Below are 18,877 nucleotides of genomic sequence, written 5' to 3' on the forward strand. Positions count from 1 at the left end.
AGTTGTGGCAAGTGAAATAATTACATAGAAATGTATGATCTAATCCTGTTGCTAAGTATTATAGTTTATTCGTTAAGAACACAGGCTTGTTTGCTAAACTCGATTTGATTCCTAACTCTGTTATTTCCTGGCTTAATGACTAAGGGCAAGGTTATAATGTAATCTATGCTTTAATTTCTTCAACTGTAAGATGATCTGATTTTAATTGTACCTATATCATTGAGTATAAGTATTAAGTAATTGAAAAATATTAGTAGTGCCTATACCCAGTAACCCCTATGCAAGTGACCATGAAATAAAGAATGTGATTTGTTTTTCTACTTGAGACTTTTACAGTTGAATGGATGCCACTTGAGACCATATTCACTAGTGAAATAAATCAGACTCACATGTGTAAACATCATATTGTCTCCCTGGTGTGAAAAACTGTTTTTCTAAGAGATTGTTATGATCACTAGTCTGTATGCAGTTTAGTCACATTTATCATCTCTGGCGGGAACTTCAGAGTCAGGTGAATGGGCCAACCATTAGGCATATATTACAGAAGAGTTTTCTTGTTTCAGCAAAAATATCTTGGGGGGGGGGAGAGAGACAGAGAGAGAGAATGAGAATGAGAACCTATCTAATGCCCTCTAAATTTCTACGTTTTGTAGAAATTTAGAATCCTTGAATCTTTAGGAGTATATAACAGAACATCTTTATTTCACAAATGAGAAAACCAAGACCAGACATGGTAATTTATTTTCTCACAATAACACAAGCAGGAAGGACCTTACCTACTAGAGGCAATTTGCCTGTCTGGTTGTGGAGATCCAGTTCTTGTTTATAAGCATCCTACACCATCCTTATGTTTCCCTGTGACTGCTGTAGTCAGAATCCAGATTACAATACATTTATGATTACTTATCACACTCATTCTTTCTCTGTGCTTCCCTCTTTAGCAATTCATACTATTGCACATCTCTTCAATGTGGAGTGGTGTGTGGATGCCCGAGTCAACAATTCTGATCCTTATTCAATAGCACTCTCTGATATTGGAGACAAAAAGAATGAAACTTATCTCAATTTTGTTCGAAACAGAATCAAGGTAAGCCTCTCATTTCCTAAATCAGGTGTTCCCTAAGCTGTGAAAACAAAAGACTAGAAGTAGTTCTGAGATTACTATCTTAATTCTTTTCTAAGGGGCAAAAAGAACAGAATGGGGCTAAATCTGTAATAGGTAAGGAAGCAGTAATCACTCATTGTTGTCTGAGCTCAGTTATGATTTCAGAACTGTTTTGTTTTTATTTCATCCAACATAGTCACAAAGTAATCTCGTCTGATGTTTGTGTTCTATGAAATTACTTATATGAACTAAGGAACTTGTGTGAAATTACTTATGCGAATTAAGGAACTCCCTGCCCAGGTGTTAGTGTCAGGTCAGGCACAAGCCAATAGTCGTCAGTGATGCTTTTGATCTTTCTCACCCGCAACATCTCAGAGGTAACCTGTGGCTGCTAATGATCATTTCTTGGTGTACTGGGCATAACTCACCAGTTCTCCAGTGGCAGCCATGAAGGTATTCAAAGGAAAGCATTTCTTCCATCCCATTAGTTGTTAAAGCTTCCTGAAGAAACCCCAAGCCATTTTCATATGTTCAGTGGCTTGGAAAGATGGCTACATTACACTAGTATACAAACACATTTCTTTTTGTTGAGAAAAGATCACAACAGAAGACCCTTAATTTGCCTAAATTATCATCCTTGAGTTGACATGAGTAAAATTTGCCTAATCTGCTTAGACACAGAATTAAATAACATCAAAAAATTAAGTATTTTCCTACAATATTCTGGATTGATTTTCTTTACATTTTTCATTATTTGCCCAAATATACATAGGTTGTTTTCATTTTCCATGACCTATACCCTCTACCTTGTACTTCTTCCTCCAAAAACTATCCAGGGGATAACTAGCATCACTTTGTACATAGACTGAGATCTGAAGGGGCCTGAATGGTTCACCTCTCCCAGGCAGCCCTTTAGCCAATAACTGATCAGTGTAGCTCATGAAAGCCCAGTATCTTCACCTCAAGTTAGAAGCATTTTACTCCTCTGCAGAATCAAACTGAAGCTATCCCCTGTGAGATTTTGTCTGAGATCATTCCCTTGCTTGGCTTTGACCTTTTTCCTGACCTATTCTTCATTCCCTTACGAGTTTCTCTTACAGCATATTCTTTCTGAATCACTTATCCATGAATAATGGTCTCTTGGTCAATTCTTGGGAAAACCAGCCTAAGACATTTGGCATTCCCAGAACACATCTGGAAATGAAGCATGGTGGTCCTGTCCAAATCAAAGGGAGAAAAAGCTTGAGACACTGTAAAGATCTTTTAGTTGGTGATTTACTTTGTGTGATACTCTTTTAGAAGTACCTAAGTGTATTAGTTTCTATTTTCTATGACTCTTTAACTATGTAAACTACTTCAAAATTTAGAAATATCTATTCTGTATCTATATTTCTCTTACAGGAGTGATTAGGATTATCCAAAGGAGTGATAAAAATGTCTTTTCTCTGTTCACTGGACACAATAAATATACAGCCCTGTATTTGAGAACCTATAATAATGTGCATTTGTGTGTATGTGTGTTTTTATTTCACAGAACCCTGAAGGGGGCCTGTACGTGGCTGTGACTCGTTTGGCAGGAATCACTGGAATTGTTATCACTCTTTGCCTCATCTTAATTATCACTTCCTCCACGAAAACCATCCGGAGGTCTTACTTTGAAGTGTTTTGGTACACACATCATCTCTTTGTTATCTTCTTCATCGGTCTTGCCATCCATGGAGCTGAGTGAGTTTTTAACTTGGAAGCCAAGGGCTTTATGTTCTTTTATTTCTGAGCAGGGCACTCTATTAGAGGCGCATTGGCTTCCTTACTTGTGTGTGGTTAGCCTGTCTGCCAACGAAATGTGAAAAGATAGCAGAAGTCATTTCAATAGAAACTAGTCAGCAACACTTTTGGTTTCTTACACCCAAGTAATTGCTATTCATAGTTCAGTTTTTTATAACAAGCTTGAAAAATGTACCAACGTCTGTCTTAGTTACTTGTCTCTCATTGCTGAGACAAAATACTCAACAGTTAAAGGGGGAAAGTTTTGTTTAGATCACAGTTTGTGCAGATTTTGATAGGTAAGCAATTGGCTCCAAGGTAGGGGGGATAGCAGACATGTCTCACAAGGAGAAACAATTCATGGCGGACAGAAGATAGCAAAGCATGTAAGAGACAACCATGACTCTTTCTATCCCTTGTACCTTATGCAGGCTATTTAGGGCAGGTTGCACTCACACCTTTCAACCTGCTGCCCTTGATCCTAGCATTGCACCATGAATCAGTTCTATATACTCTAGATCCAGCCACCTCCGAAAAAGCCCCACGTGAAACTGCATGAGACTTTGAGGGGACAAAGCCTATCTTTGCAAGTGTATAGATTATATTGAGAGCACTCATACGGTCTTGTATGTCTATAGTATTGTCTCTTGTGGCTAAATCGCTAAATCACTAGTAAATTAGACACTCTCAAACCAGGGAAGTAATGACTAATCAGTTGAAGGGATTTGCTGTAGTTCAATCAGTTTTGATTTAACCCAACAATCATTTACTAATCTACTGAAATTGAGGGCCTTTCTTAGGGAATACTATCAGGAAAACTTCCTACCTGGAGATTGCCTTAATTCTAATATAATAAAGGTAAAACATCCTAATATAATAAAAGTAAAATATTCTCATATAATAAAGGTAAAAGCTAACTTCTATTGAGCACTTGTTCTATGTCAGGCTTTGTGCTAAGAAGTTGATGTGAAATGTTTCTTTCAGTCCTCAAAATGTCTCAAGACCCTCACTATCCCCATTTTGTTTTAGACAAAGAACCTCAAAATAAAAATAGTAAAATATGTAGGCCACGCCATCTCCAGCCAGAAGTGACCTTGAGCACAGGCTCTGAGGAATGTTCACACACAGGCACAGAGTCTGTGTGGGTGTGTGTTTGGCAGGAACTCCATTTAATACAAAGTTTCCCTTTTCTACTGTTTCCCACCACCTCACCACAAAGCAGGCCCAGGGAAGTTCACTGGTGGGCACAGGGTTCCAAGAAAGTAGTGGTGGGGAACTTACATGCTCAAGCCTCAAATGCCCTTCTTCAAGCCAAAGCAGGCCTGTGGGGGCCAAGAGCTGAGTGTGAAAAGGAGAAGTGTGCAGAGAAGCAGCCTTGGGCAACCTCTGTGTACATTCTTAACCTTCCTCTTGACTCTGACCCCTGATAAACTTTCTCTGAGCACTGACAAATCAATATGGGTGTCTTTAAATGAAATTTAGACATAATCCAGCTGCTTCAAAAAGTCCTAGATCAAGGAAGGAATTTCTTCCCCTCCCTAGTTTAGTAATCCCAATGCTGAATATAGTGTCATAGATCTCCATCTCCTTTTGGAGTAGATATTTGTTGGCCCCATTCTCCATTTGAAGAGGTTCTGTGGCTTACCCTGGTTAGGTGATTGCTCATGGTCTCCCAGCTAGGTGACAGCTGAACTGGGATAAAATCCAGTCTTCCAGGCTTCAGAAGTTCCCTGTGTGAACTTGGTAATCAACAATGTAAAAGTTACCATTTTTGGACCCTTGCTTTGTATCTCATTTTTTCAATACATCATGCAATTGATTACTAAAATAAACCTTTAATGAGGTATTATTATATTTATAGTACAGCTAAAGAAACAGGTTCAAAACATTTAAATAATTTTCTCAAGTTCACCAAACTACTAAGGGATGGAATTTGAACTTAAAACCTACCGTTCAAAGAATTGTTTTCACCAATACATTCTAGTTTGTTATTAACCCTCCTGTAACAGGAGGTTATATAACCCCTCCTGGGGTAATAATATTTGCCTTGCAGGTTTCGTATGAGGATTAACTGAGATAATTTGGATTAATTTCCTCAGGCTTAGCTATAATAGGTGGTTGATACATGGTATCTTCCTTAAGACGTAGAAATAGAAAAGGGTGGTTAATGACCTTGAATTAAAACATTCTCAAAGCATGTAAATGGCACAATAAATTAGAGTTCTCCAAAGCCGACTTTTACAAAGGGAATTCTGTCTCTATCTTTTATATTCTGAGGACTTTGTCATTTATATTCCTTGAGAGCTGAAGTCAAGGACATTACTTAACTATGTGTCTCCTTTCCTCCATCATCAATAAACCCAGCATAGGTTTATATTTTAGCAGTTGCTCTATTAATATTTACTGAACTGAAGCAAATGAGCTTTAACCAATTTCAAGGTACACACTGTCAGTGCTTATGTCTAAGAAAATGCCACAATTCCCATAAGGTTATGTCTTTTCAAAGAGATTTCAGCCTGTTTGCTTCACTTGAATGATTTTTGAACTCACAAATAAAGCACTTTAGCTAAGAGACACCACCTTGTACGACTGTACAAGCTGTCCACCACACAAGGATGACTCACCAAGAGGAAAAGTAGCCTGCACTCTGTTGATCAAGTCCTTTGCCTACGAGACTGTCCTCATGGAGGGGAGTCTTTTTCTAATTTGCACAAAGGCAATGTATGGGCTAGTCGTCACCCTGTTAAATTTCAGTTTTTCTGTTTTATTTGTTTGTTTGCTTTATGTATATATTCTTTACGGCACTGCACATATTTTTTTGTATTGCTCAAGATCACATACATTTTCTCTTCTATTTGAGAGGGAGGGTAAGATATAATTTTTAAGTGAAAAGCACAGGATTCATATTAAGGTACATAATTACACCCAGAATCAGGACTAGTGGTGCAGCTCATTGGTAGAGTGTTTCTTAGTACTGTATGCATGAGGCCCTAGATTTAATCCTCAGCATAGGGAAAAAGAAGAGCCAGGAATATAAGAAACAGACATCCTGATTTGTTGCTAATAAATAAACTAAACTTGTGTTTTCTTTGCAGACGCATTGTACGTGGGCAGACTGACAAAAGTTTAAATGAACACAACCCACATATATGTGAACAAAATATCACACAGTGGGGGAAAATAAAGGGCTGCCCAGTGCCAGAGTTCTCTGGGAACCCTCCTATGGTATGTGCAATCCATCGTTGCTATTAAACTTTTATTACTGACAATCTGCAAACAGTGTCTAGGAAATGTACAAATATCATAGAGTTACCCATTACAAATATCATGAAACTTCTAGGATGTGATGAGTGTCTACTTTTCTCTATACTTATTGACTAGAGTTGGCTTTTTGAAAAGCAAAATTTACATTTGTCTGTTATCAATATCCTGATATAAAACTTGAGAAATCAATATTTTGGAAACTGCTATTTCGGTTCAAAGAGTTCTGTCCCCTTTCCTCTGAATGAAAGTAGCACAGTCACACCAGTTAATTATTTTTAGAGAGACACTTAGGGATTCCATCCTTAGCTGAGTTAGAGAGCTCAGATAATCACTTTCAAACAGCTGGGATCCTCTTCAGGTGCCAGGAAGTTAAGACTTTCTATATGGCTTCTAAATTTGAGAAGAAAATTGATGAAGTACCACATTCAGCTGCTTTTAGGCATTGAAAGATTAAGTCTATCAGGCATAAAGGATACTATACAGCCAGGTTGACACAAATGCCCTGTGGCACCTCATGATAGGGTAGGGATGTGACAAGGGTGAACAAGGGTGAAATATTTTCATTCTCCTATATGAAGTTCTGAAGAGCCCCATTTTGTGTATGCTCAGCGTCTCTACTCCATGACAAATGAGTCCTATATTCTTCATATCTTCTTCTCCATTGGCAGGCTGCACATTTTATTGGTTATTGTGCTAACCATTGATGTAAAACTAGACAAAATTCAACATTTCTACAGGCTTCTATGCAGGTTTATTAGATTTTTCCCTAAGTATGATATGACACAAAGGTAAATTTATCATCCCATTTTCTTGTTTCTTTTTTTCTAGTCTCTTTGCGTGGGAGTACCCTTCCTATAAATGTAGCATGCTACAAAATTTTATCATCTTTGAGCATCTTTGTTTATTAATGAAAGCAACCATACCCATCAGGGTAGTGACCCCACTCAGTACATTAGACAGGAATTGAAGGCTAAAAGGAAGAAGAGTGTGTGGGTTTCATTCTCAACACCACAAAAAAGGAACTATTTTTATAGTCCTCTTATGGGCCAGGGAAAGCATTTTTTCCTCGATGACAGCTAGAATCAGAATACTACTACCTTAACGGGAAATGAACTTCAAAAGAGCTTCTGAATATCTAGGTATATTGGAGGCAATGCCAAAATCTGGCTTCATTCGATAGTGCTATGGTGGCAACCAGGTAACAGATACAAGACTATGCTAAATATCTGTCTCATCAAAATGAAGTCTAGCAGCAGAACATTCGTCTAGTGCAGATATTGTTCAGCTTTGCCTGGAGATGTGGGCATTCAAGTGCTCTAAACTTGCAGCAATTAGTTTACTAAAACTAAAAACTACAACTTAATAGAAAGATCTTATGTGAGAAACACTTCCTGGGGGCTGGGGATTTAACTCAGCGACACAGCGCCTGCCTGGCAAATGCAAGGTTGTGAGTTTGATTCCTGGTATTGGGGAAAAAAAACAAAAAAAAAAAAAAAAAAAAAAAGAAAAGAAACACTTCCTGACTTTTTCCCTCCTTGGAATCCATTCTGGAAAGCTATATTTTAAATTGTATTGCCCTCTAAAATTCCTTTTTTTACTTCAGACATTAAATTAGAAATCCAATTAGCAGTCTTAGGATTAATCAGATTGGACTAAATATTTTATATAGCCAACAATGTTACAAAGTAATTCCAGTCTTCCGAAATGCTGCATATTTTGTCAAGAGGGGCATTGATAGAAGTCTAAAAATCTTTGACTTTGTCCTCATGCAGCAAATGTGCTTTGTAGCTCCTGGTATCTAGCAGAATATTGAAGAAACAACTAAGCTCTTGCACAAAATTTGTCATCTTGCAAAACATTAATCTCTGACTCCATAGTTGAGATAAAGCAATTGCAACGTTGCATTAAAAATATCATGTTGTTGAAATGCAATCTTTTAGAGAAATATTAATTCTGAAACCAACCTTCCTCTAGTGTAGGGTTATTGCAACTGCAGTTGTGACACAGAGGAAATCTTGTAGATACTTCCTCTTTGAAAAGTTTCATACAGAAGGTACAGCTCCCTAACATAGCTAAGGAGAATATTAACTTTTACTGGATCAACAATTTATTATAATTTCAGATACTTATTTTCATATAATCTGTTATAGGAAATATTTACTTATAAATGTCAAATATTTAAGCAAGTCTACAAAGATTAACCTTACTTGTACAGTTTTCTCACCTTGAGAATCTTTTACTATTTACCCTTAGCAAATCTCATTTTCAATTTTGCTCTGATTGCAGACTTGGAAATGGATAGTAGGTCCCATGTTCCTGTATCTCTGTGAGAGGTTGGTCCGGTTTTGGCGATCTCAACAGAAGGTGGTCATCACCAAGGTATTGGTTGGTTTAGGAATTACTAGCAATCATTGTCAAATCCTAGAAAGGAAGAATCTAAAAAAAAAACTATTTGCATTGGTCGGGACTGTCTTTATCCAAGGATCTTTTGAATACATGTAAAGCAAAGAGAAGACTTGTAGTTTATTTCAGTATATGCAACTCAATAATCAAATTGTGCTACTGTCTGTGATAAAATGAAGCCAAGTCCTTTGTGTACATGAATCTCCTTCATGTGGGGAGGGTTATGGAGACAATATGAGGTTAATTACGAGTAGAAAAGAAAAACAAATGAGTCAGAATTTTCAGATGCCAAAATAACCAATGAACCCAGGATAGGTCAGGTTGAGGTTGAAATATATTCCTATGTGATTTTTACCCCCGTTTCTGTACTTTGTATGTAATCATAAAATATCTGAGTTGATATGCTTAAAGTGTTAAGCAAGTTAACAACAAATTGCACATCAAATTTGATCTTTTTAATTTTTTTATGGGAAAAAGGTAAAATAGAATTTCATAATAAAATAATGGGAGAGTAACAATAGTTAATACATTGCATATTGTCATCTTCAAAGTAGTTACTCAGCATACAAGATATGGGCATAAAAAATTGTCCAATTTATATTAGCACAAACCTTCATTTTCAATGAACTAAGAGACCCTGATAGTATAGCTAACTTGCATTTTTCTCTTTTACCTTCCTTCCTGTCCCCTTTCGCTCATCCTAGTTCTTTTCTTCTTTTAAACAATTTCTTATTTCATAATACCTACTGTACATTTTATACCTTATTTACTCTTTCAATTTCTCACACCAGGAAGATGTTTGCATATATGAGTCTGATTTATTTCATCATTATATGATGTCTGCATATATGAGTCTGATTTATTTCACTTAGGAATATTGCCCCAAGTTGCATTCATTCACCTATAAAAGTCTAAAGTTTATTCTTCTTTATGGCCTAGTAGTACTCCATTCTATAAAAATACCACATCTTTCTTATCTGTTCCTCGGTTGATGGGTATTTGGGTTGTTTCCAAGATCTAACTATTACAAATTGTGGTCCTATAAAAGGGTACACATATATCATTGAGATATGATGCTTTTAATTCTTCTAAGAAGACACCTAGAAGGGGAATAGCTGGTTTGAATGGAACCTCCAATCCCAGGTTTTGAGGAATCTCCCTACTGATTTCCACAGTTGCTACACCAGTCTGCACTCCCACTAACAGTGGAGAATGGTTCCTTTGTCCCCATAGCTCATCCAGCATTTGCTATTGGTTGATTTCTTGATGATAGCCATTCTATCTGGGGTGAGATGGACTCTCAGTGTTGTTTTAAATTGCATTCCTCAATTGACCTATGATGTTGAACATTTTTTCATGTATTTATCTGCCATTTGTATTTCTTCATCTGAATATTGTTTACTCATCTCAGATGCCCATTTTTGAATTGGGCCTTTGAATTTTGGGAGGATCTGAGTTTTTTCAATTCTTTATATGTTCTAGATAGAAGTCCTTTGTCTGTGGGACAATTGGCTAAACTTTTTTCCCACTGTGTGGGTTGTTTTTTCACTCTGTCAGTGATTTCCTTTGATGTGCAAAACTTTTTAATAAGATGAGATCCCAGTTGTTGATACTTTCAAGTATTTCCTGTGCAGTTTGGGTTTTGTTTCAAATTTGATCTTTTAACTCCTAAGTCTGCAGTGGTCATTCCTCCATTTTTCTCTTCTTTGTTATTTTGTTTGTTTGTTTGTTTGTTTTTGTTTTCCTGGTACCGGGAATCAAACTCACGACCTTGCACTTGCCAGGCAGGTGCTTTGCCGCTGAGCTAAACCCCAGCCCCTCTTCTTTGTTATTGTTATTGTTTTTATTTTGTTTTGTTTTTGCTTCACAAATATTTAAATAAACATCAATGGGAATTTTTTGGCATATTTTCATAAAACACCAAGCAATAATTTTTATCTAGTAAAATTTAATTCAGTTCAACACAATTCAAAAAGTGTTTACTAAAACTCTATTATGGATTATTTTCACTAACGACAAAAATTCCTTGCCCTCCACCCTATCTTTTTTTTCATTTGACATCTATGTAGGGTCATATTAAAGCTAGTCTTGTTGGTGCTGGAAGTCTTGCAATATAGGAAGTGGCAACACTTATTTTATACTGTTTAAATTGTATTATAACAGAACCCCACAGATCAGTAAATGAGCTACCCTAAAATTCCCTTTTACCAGATAAGAGATGACTAAACCAGGCAAATACTTATCTTGAGCATACTTATAGGGAAAATTTGTCTTTTTGTGAAGAAAGTATTCATTCATTTATTCATACAAACAAATATCAAAAACAAGATATTACCCAGAAATATACCAATAAGAATGTTATCTACTAGGAATTCTTATTTAATCAAAGTCTATTTGTGCTTGTAATAAAATTACAAAATGGTGAAAAGTTGTTTTCATCACACAAACTTGCAACAAATTAAACTATTTTCCAAATAATTTTCTACTTTTGAAATCTTGCTTTATAACTCCTTATTTCAGAGAATAGAGGAAGTTGGTTTCTGCCTTATGTAACATGCATTTATATCACAGATATTAAATATATTTGATACTTTTTAGGTGGTGCTAGAGATCAAAAGCCGGCTTTCCCATGCTAAGCACGTGCTTTTTCACTGAGCTACCACCCCCGGCCAACAACTTTTATTAGAACAATTTTCTACCTTCCCACAGCTTTCCATTCTTGAAAAGAAAAGCCCAGAAATATCAGCCAACATTAAAAACCTGCTATTTTGTTTCTACTGATTTTTCTTTTACTTTCTTTTTTTTTGCTGTCCCTTGAGTTTTTTTTTTCTCAATTCTACATCAAGTTTTTCTAGACATCGTTGGAATCATCAAAGAAACTGTATAGAACTTCTTAATTTAGTTTTATTTTTATAAGTATATAATTTTACATATTTATAAGGTACGGTGTAGAGTCTGATTCATCATGCTTTGTGTAAAGATCACCTTAACCAACTATCCTTTCATTGTGATGAGATCATTCAAAGTCCTATAGCAATTTTTAAGTATAAAATATATTGTTTTTATCCACAAAATAATCACCCTACTGTATACAGCAGAACACCAGAAGTTTTTTCTCCTATCTCCTATCAAGCCGTAATTTAGTACCTACTGACAGTGTAATTTAGTACTTACTGATCATCCCCACTTAAACCTGCTTTCTTCAACCTCTAGTAGTCGCCATTCTCCTCTCCACTTCTATGAGATCAACTGTTTTAGATTCCACATACGAGTGTCATCATACAGTATTTCTGTGCATTTTGTTTATTTCACTTAACAATGTCCTCCAAATTCATCCATTTTCTCATAAATGACAGGATTTTACCGTGCTATTGCTGAAGAGTATTCCATTGTGTATATGTACCACATTTTCTTTACTCATTCATCTGTTGATGGACATGTAAATTACAGATATCTCTGTGACAGAAATGGTACATTACCCTCAGTATTGCTCTTTATTATGTTCTATTTTATCTTATCTTTTCTTTTTTGGTACTGGGAATTGAACTCAGAGCCCTGTGCTTGCCAGGAAGGGACTTGTGCCACTGAGCTATATCCTTGGCCCATTTATTTGTTTTTTTTTTTATTTATTTATTTTAAAGAGAATAGTAAAAAAAAAAAAAAAAAAAAAAAAAAAGAACAATAGGTCCTCACTATGTAGTTCAGTCTGGCTTCAAACTCGCACTGACCCTTTTGCCCCAGTCTCTTGAGTACTGAAATTACAGGCATGCGCCTCAACACCTGGGTTAAAGCCAGCCTTTTAAAGGTACTTAGCCACTTACTAGTTGATGGATGCATGGGATGTTCCCATAATTATGTCATTTTGAGTAAAGTTGCTATGAACATTTGTGTATATGGATGATGAAGTTATCGGTAGGCAAATAGGACCAGTCCTGGAGAGTGATAAATGAATGAGGAAAAATATACAGACAATACACGGAATCAGGCAGGTTCTAGTCATGATTCAGGACAAGGACAGACACAATAGTTAGCTTAGTTTAGGGTCTGTTGCTATATAAGTAGATAATGGCCTCTCTTTCTTCTGTCCATCTTCCAAGGCCTTATCTCATCCTCTGTGGAGATAGTAAGGCTAAACAAGAAACTATTTGTTTCCTATTTTGTGCCATTCCTTGGCTTCTGGGAGAAAAAAATCAAAACAGGTTGATAACTTAGGCTGGATACCCTGGCAGACTCTGAGACAGGAAGCTTATATGGACATGTTCTTAGGAGCTGAACCTGTACAGAAAAGAGGAAAGTAAAATTGGATAGAAAGAAAACCTAATACTGATCCACAGTGTAGTTGCAATTTCAGCCTCAGCTGATCCTACAGAGAGGCATACCAGGATTTTATATTCCTTTGTCATCCTACCACTGGCCATGGACTAAAACTGAGGGCAATTTTCAGTGACAGGCACATCTGCTGAAGGACCTTCTACATTGCCCTGAAATAGAGACCTGGATGGGGCATCTTAGCACAGCCTTTTATCCATATCGACATTGAAAAGGTAAATATTTGGGGAAAAGTTCTTTCCTAAGAATATGTCTTATTCCATAGGTGGTCACTCACCCCTTCAAAACCATTGAGCTACAGATGAAGAAAAAGGGGTTCAAGATGGAAGTGGGACAGTACATTTTTGTCAAGTGTCCCGAGGTGTCCAAGCTGGAGTGGCACCCTTTCACACTGACTTCTGCCCCTGAGGAAGATTTCTTTAGCATCCATATCCGCATCGTTGGAGACTGGACAGAAGGGCTATTCAATGCTTGTGGCTGTGATAAGCAGGAGTTTCAAGATGCCTGGAAACTACCGAAGTGAGTACAAAGCACATATTACAAAGGTGTATGCATTCAGAAAAAAGATACTGATTAGCTCCTTTTCCTCCACATCTCATTATACTGTCTCCTGAATCACAAAACACAGAGGTTGTAAGAATATAGGTAGCTTTCTCTGTGATCCTTATTGGACTTGGGGGATGTTTGTGCATATTTTTATGACTCTGATGTGAAATATAAAACACTTAGATCAAATATTAATAATGCATACTCTCAAGTTCCTTTAAATATGTAAGGGTCAAGGCTAAGTTATATTTACTTTTCTGACAGAGATATTCTTAAATTTTAATTGGCATTATTTTTTGAGAGTAAATGTTACATATTATTTGCTTAGCATCCTTCTTCATATATGCTTAACTTGGTACCAGGTATTAGTAGATGCTTAAGAAAACTATTGAATAGTTCTATGAATAGATAAATGAAAGGTGGGAATACTAAATCTACAAGATGCTATGAGGTAGAAAATTCTCACTTCAATATACAATGTTAGTAAAAGTTTAAAGTGTAGGGTGTGTGTGTGTGTGTATGTGTATGTGTGTGTGAGAGAGAGAGAGAGAAAGAGAGAGAGAGAGAGTTGTGTGAAGAAGGTTAAGGAGAGGGAGATGAAAAATACCTGCGGTATGTTACCAAATGTTTTCAGGTACCAAAATATTCCCTTTTTCTTACTTCCAATCCCAATGTTGGCCCAAAACTGATTATTTAAAATCCATTTCACAGAAGAAACTGCCTCATAGATACATTATTCCAGTTGCAATTGACACACATTACACATCTCCAGCAATAACACAGGTTCCATCTTACTGCGAAGAGCAAGATATTTTTGTAACTCTGTCTCCTTCTCACTTCCACCCAGGATAGCAGTTGATGGCCCCTTTGGCACAGCTAGTGAAGATGTGTTCAGCTATGAGGTGGTGATGTTGGTGGGAGCAGGGATCGGAGTCACACCTTTTGCATCCATTCTCAAATCAGTCTGGTACAAATATTGCAATAATGCCACCAATTTGAAGCTGAAAAAGGTAAGTTCTCTCAGATTTTGTAGGACTTGGAGTGGTCATCACTGTCTACCAACTGAAGTCTAAAAGTACTATCAGGGCTACTTCAGGGAAGTGAAGAGAAGCTGTAGGTGGTTCAGAGAGGCAAGCTTCTCTTCAAAGGACCGTTTGATAAGTGAAATGTGCTTCTAAATAAACAGGCCTATGAGTAAAAGTAATATAGAGTTACTGGAAATTCAGAAGAAAGTTTGGGAAAAAGACATAGCATTCACAACCCCAAAGCTATCCCTTTGTATTTTATTTTATTTTAATGGTCTTAGGGATGGAACTCAGGGCCTTGTGCATGTTAGGCAAGTGGCCTACTACTGAGCTGCACCCCCAGCCCCTTAGACTTTCTTTTCTAATGTTTTTCCACAAGCTTAACATATATCTAAAAAATTATAAATATTGACTATGCACAGTTGCATAACCTTTCTTTCAACATAAAGAATGTTTTTCAGTGTCGTCACATGCTTCATAATGATGCTTTTAATGACTCCTTAGTATTCCATTGAGACAATATAGAATAATTTTCTGTTCAACTTTCAGCTCTTTAGCAGTGGTTTTTCAAGAGCAGGGAAAGAGGCGTGAAGCTTTCACTTTCATCTCTATGTTTCCTCTGGATAAATTTCCAGGGGAGTGTCACATGTAAATTACCTGATAGAGAACACCTTCAAAGCCCTTGAGTCATTCCAGAAATTGTAAAGGTAATTTTTAATAGGGACACTGAGTCTACCTTGAATTTTCATTCCCTCTGATCTCTTTTCTATGTGCAAGAGGTGTGGGTGAAATGATTTTTTCCCCTAAGAACTCTTGAGTGTCTGGTGGTAGCGGGCTGGGGACTGAGAAGAAGTCCTGCGGCCATTGCTGCTAGTCTAGATTTCTTTGGCCTTCGGAGAGGAGATAGAAAGGAATGCAGAGATTCTGAGGGAGAAGGAGTAGCCCCAGGGCAAAAGTTTGTGGGCCAGCACAGTCTTTGTTGGCTCTGTATTTGTTTAGTGCCCTTCAAGTGTGAAGGTCATTGCAGGTTTATATGAATTAGCCTGTAAAATGTCCAGAGGTTTCAAAAAAACAATGTTTTTAGACATCTTAACGATAAGAAAATAAAAATCTGGTGGAAATAGAAGTCTATATGTTAACGCTGATAGATCCTGTCCCAAGGTAGTCTGCTTTGTGATCCATCCCCCTTGCAGATCTATTTCTACTGGCTATGCCGGGACACACATGCCTTTGAGTGGTTTGCAGACCTGCTGCAGCTGTTGGAGACCCAGATGCAGGAAAGGAACAATGCCAATTTCCTCAGCTACAACATCTACCTCACTGGCTGGGATGAGTCTCAGGTGAGGATATGAGTCCAAGTCTCAGGTCTTTCCTACAGTGTCCAGGACATGCTGACATTCCCTTGTTCTAGGTGGATCCTGTGCCCTATTTGAAGGACAGTTAATGGATTCAAGTGACCCAGCTCATTCATATTTATTCAGTATTACAACATCATGTTGACATTTTTGAGACTAGATCCAAAGCTATGGAACCTATGAGGGAATAAAGGCCATGACTTCAACATTATTAGGGCAATACTCACACTAGGAAGTCTATGCCACATAGACAAGATTCACCACAGGGTAATGAGGAAAAAATGTGTGTATGTTTCTTTAATTGTATGCTTATGCATATCTTATAATATATTCAATACATTTATAGTAACTAAGCATACATTGTAAACTCTCCATACCTGTGGATTCTGCATCTGTGAATTCAACCAATCACAAGTCAAAAGTATTTGGAAAAAAATATGTCTATACTGAACATGTACAGATGTTTTTCTTGTCATTTTCCCCAAACAATGCAGTATAACAATAAGGTACATAGCAATTACATTATCCTAGGCAGGATAAGTAATGTACAGATTCTTACATTAAATGGGAGGATGTGTAATGCTGTATGCAAATAGTGTACCATTTTATAGGTGGAACATGAGCATGCATGGATTTTTCTATCTTCAGGGAGAGGTCCTGGAACCAATCCCTGCAGATCATGAGAGACAACTGAACTATGTGGCATGTGTTGTGCACAGTACTCACATAGACTGTTGAATTTCATACTCTCAACAACCCTATTGGCTTCCTACTATTATTAACCACATTTTTCTGATGAAGAAACCAAGGCCCGGAACAGATTAGGTCATTTACCTGAAGGCATCTGGCACATAATAAGTGATTGGCAGAGTCAGAACACCGTGAGCCTGCACTCTTAGCAACTCTCAGTACTTTATGATTATTTGTGGGAAACACATCAATATGTATCTAAAGAAGGTGGGATATATATGTATGTATGTATGCAGTTTCCTCTCAATCCCTGCCACCTTCCTGCCCCTACCAGAGTAATTTGACAATGTAAAAATCTTATACTTGACAAGCTCCTGGAATATCACATGCAGCTTTTTTTATAAAGGCCTTACTGCTATACTCAAAGGAGGGGTGTTCATGAACTAATCACCTCTTAAAGGCCTTACTTGGTATTTTGTTTTTGTTTTCTTTTTTTTAAGACAGAGCCTCACTATGTGGTTCAAGCTGGCCTGGAATTCCCCACATAGCCTAGGCTGACTTCAAACTTGTGATGATCCTCCTGCCTCAGCCTCCTGAGTGCTGGGATTACAGGCCTGAACCACCATATTTGGCAGACCCTCCTTCTTTATGCTGTTACACTGAGAACATCTGACTTTGAAATGGACTCCTTTAAACCACAGCTGCTGGATTATACCCATACATTGGCTCTTCAACACTGGGCATCTTTCACTTTGAAACCTGTCATTATGAAGAATGGCTTCTCATTTGGGTTTTGGCATTATTATCTATCATAGAAATCCTAGAAGTCTTATAGCAGATGTGGATCCAGGAGCACATAACCACGAAAACTGCTACTCCATGAAAAATGATCTCAAAAAGCTACTTCTGCAATTTAAAAACAAAACAATAAAAGCCCTTTGGTAAAAATAAAACCTATGGTGGCACAAACCTGTAATCCCAGTTCAGGAGGCTAAGGTAGAGGGCCTGATAGTTCAAGATCAGGTTGGACAAACGAGTGAAACCCTATTTCAAAATAAAACTTCGCAAAGTGTTGGGAATGGAGTTAAACACTTCCAGGGTTTAATACGCACTACCACACACAAAGAAAGCAAGAAATAAACTGAGAGAAAAAAATCTGTAATTTAAAAATTACCTTACAGTTTTGATATTTCCAAAGAGAAAACAGTTTTAAATGGGAAATTTATTCGCATTGAAAAAATAACTTATTTTAAACATAATTATTTTTCTTTGCAAAATTGTTCCCTATGGGATTATTAAGCGAGTGTGATCATGTTTCTCAGCCTCCTCCATCCCCATCCCCCATGCCCTGTCTAGTAAATTTTAAACCTGATTTGTTTTAAGATACATTTAGTTAGCCAAGTGTGGTGGCCCATGCCTGTAATCCTAGCACTCCAGGGGCTGAGACAGGAGGATCGCCATGACTTTGAGGCCAGGCTGGGCTACATAAGTGCGTTCAAGGCCAGCTTGAACTACAGAAAGAGACCCTGTCTCCAAAAAATAAAATAAAATAAAACACATTTAATTAATCTCTTTTTTGAAAAGTACCTGTTGTTCAAGCTGCAGCCCCCTAGAATGGTAACAGAAAAACAGCATGTATACACACACACACAACTTTAGGTTTCATTTGATGCCTTGAGTTACCAAAATATGGATGTATTTTAGTCTATGATTATTTCAGTTCTCATTGATTCTCTCAAAAGAGTGGGTGGGAGCATAAGAGGAGAGAAAGGTAGAGCGGAGAGAAAAACAGTGAGACACTGCCCGCACTGCAGTGCCTGACTCAGATACTGTGACCTCAAACTCTCTCTTTTCTACCTCTTCCGCCTTCTTTGTTTCCATTAGGGTGTTTGGGTCTCTTCCATGGCACTCATCATAACCTACTTTACAAATACAATTGTTTCTATTTATTTTTCAAAGTGTCCTCTTCCAGAGTAGAAATTGCTTTAGGGAAAGTTTGTTTATCATATTCATATATATATGGTTCGAAATGGCAGTTATGAGCTTGCTTTGTTAAATGTATAAATACATCTGTCCATATTTTATACAACGTCTCTATTTCTGAACTCGTATCTTTGCTGCAGGCCAATCACTTTGCTGTTCACCATGACGAGGAGAAAGATGTGATCACAGGCCTGAAACAGAAGACTTTGTATGGACGACCCAACTGGGATAATGAGTTCAAGACAATTGCAAGTCAACACCCCAAGTAAGCAGTAACCTCCTTTGCCAACTAAGGGATTTTTGAGGCTACGGTTTACCTGAAGCATCAGCTTCCAAGTAAGGCTAGACGCAGAAATTCCAGAAACTAAGATACCCACATTGCTATAATTGAATTGAATTCATGTTCAACAGAA

At 37.3% G+C, this 18,877-nt stretch overlaps 1 protein-coding gene across 1 annotated transcript in view; it reads left to right on the top strand.

The window, feature by feature from the left end:
• Positions 1-18,877, top strand: part of LOC102012042 (cytochrome b-245 heavy chain) — a 36,617-nt gene that overhangs the window by 14,095 nt on the left and 3,645 nt on the right. The window contains exons 5-12 of the mRNA XM_005414451.2: positions 942-1,087; positions 2,640-2,830; positions 5,965-6,094; positions 8,420-8,512; positions 13,131-13,384; positions 14,259-14,421; positions 15,630-15,776; positions 18,605-18,729. Coding sequence (XP_005414508.1) covers positions 942-1,087; positions 2,640-2,830; positions 5,965-6,094; positions 8,420-8,512; positions 13,131-13,384; positions 14,259-14,421; positions 15,630-15,776; positions 18,605-18,729 — 1,249 coding nt within the window. The remainder of the gene's footprint in view (positions 1-941; positions 1,088-2,639; positions 2,831-5,964; positions 6,095-8,419; positions 8,513-13,130; positions 13,385-14,258; positions 14,422-15,629; positions 15,777-18,604; positions 18,730-18,877) is intronic.

The sequence above is a fragment of the Chinchilla lanigera genome, unplaced genomic scaffold (assembly GCF_000276665.1).
Source record: "Chinchilla lanigera isolate Chin_1 unplaced genomic scaffold, ChiLan1.0 scaffold00186, whole genome shotgun sequence".
Classification (NCBI taxonomy): domain Eukaryota; kingdom Metazoa; phylum Chordata; class Mammalia; order Rodentia; family Chinchillidae; genus Chinchilla; species Chinchilla lanigera.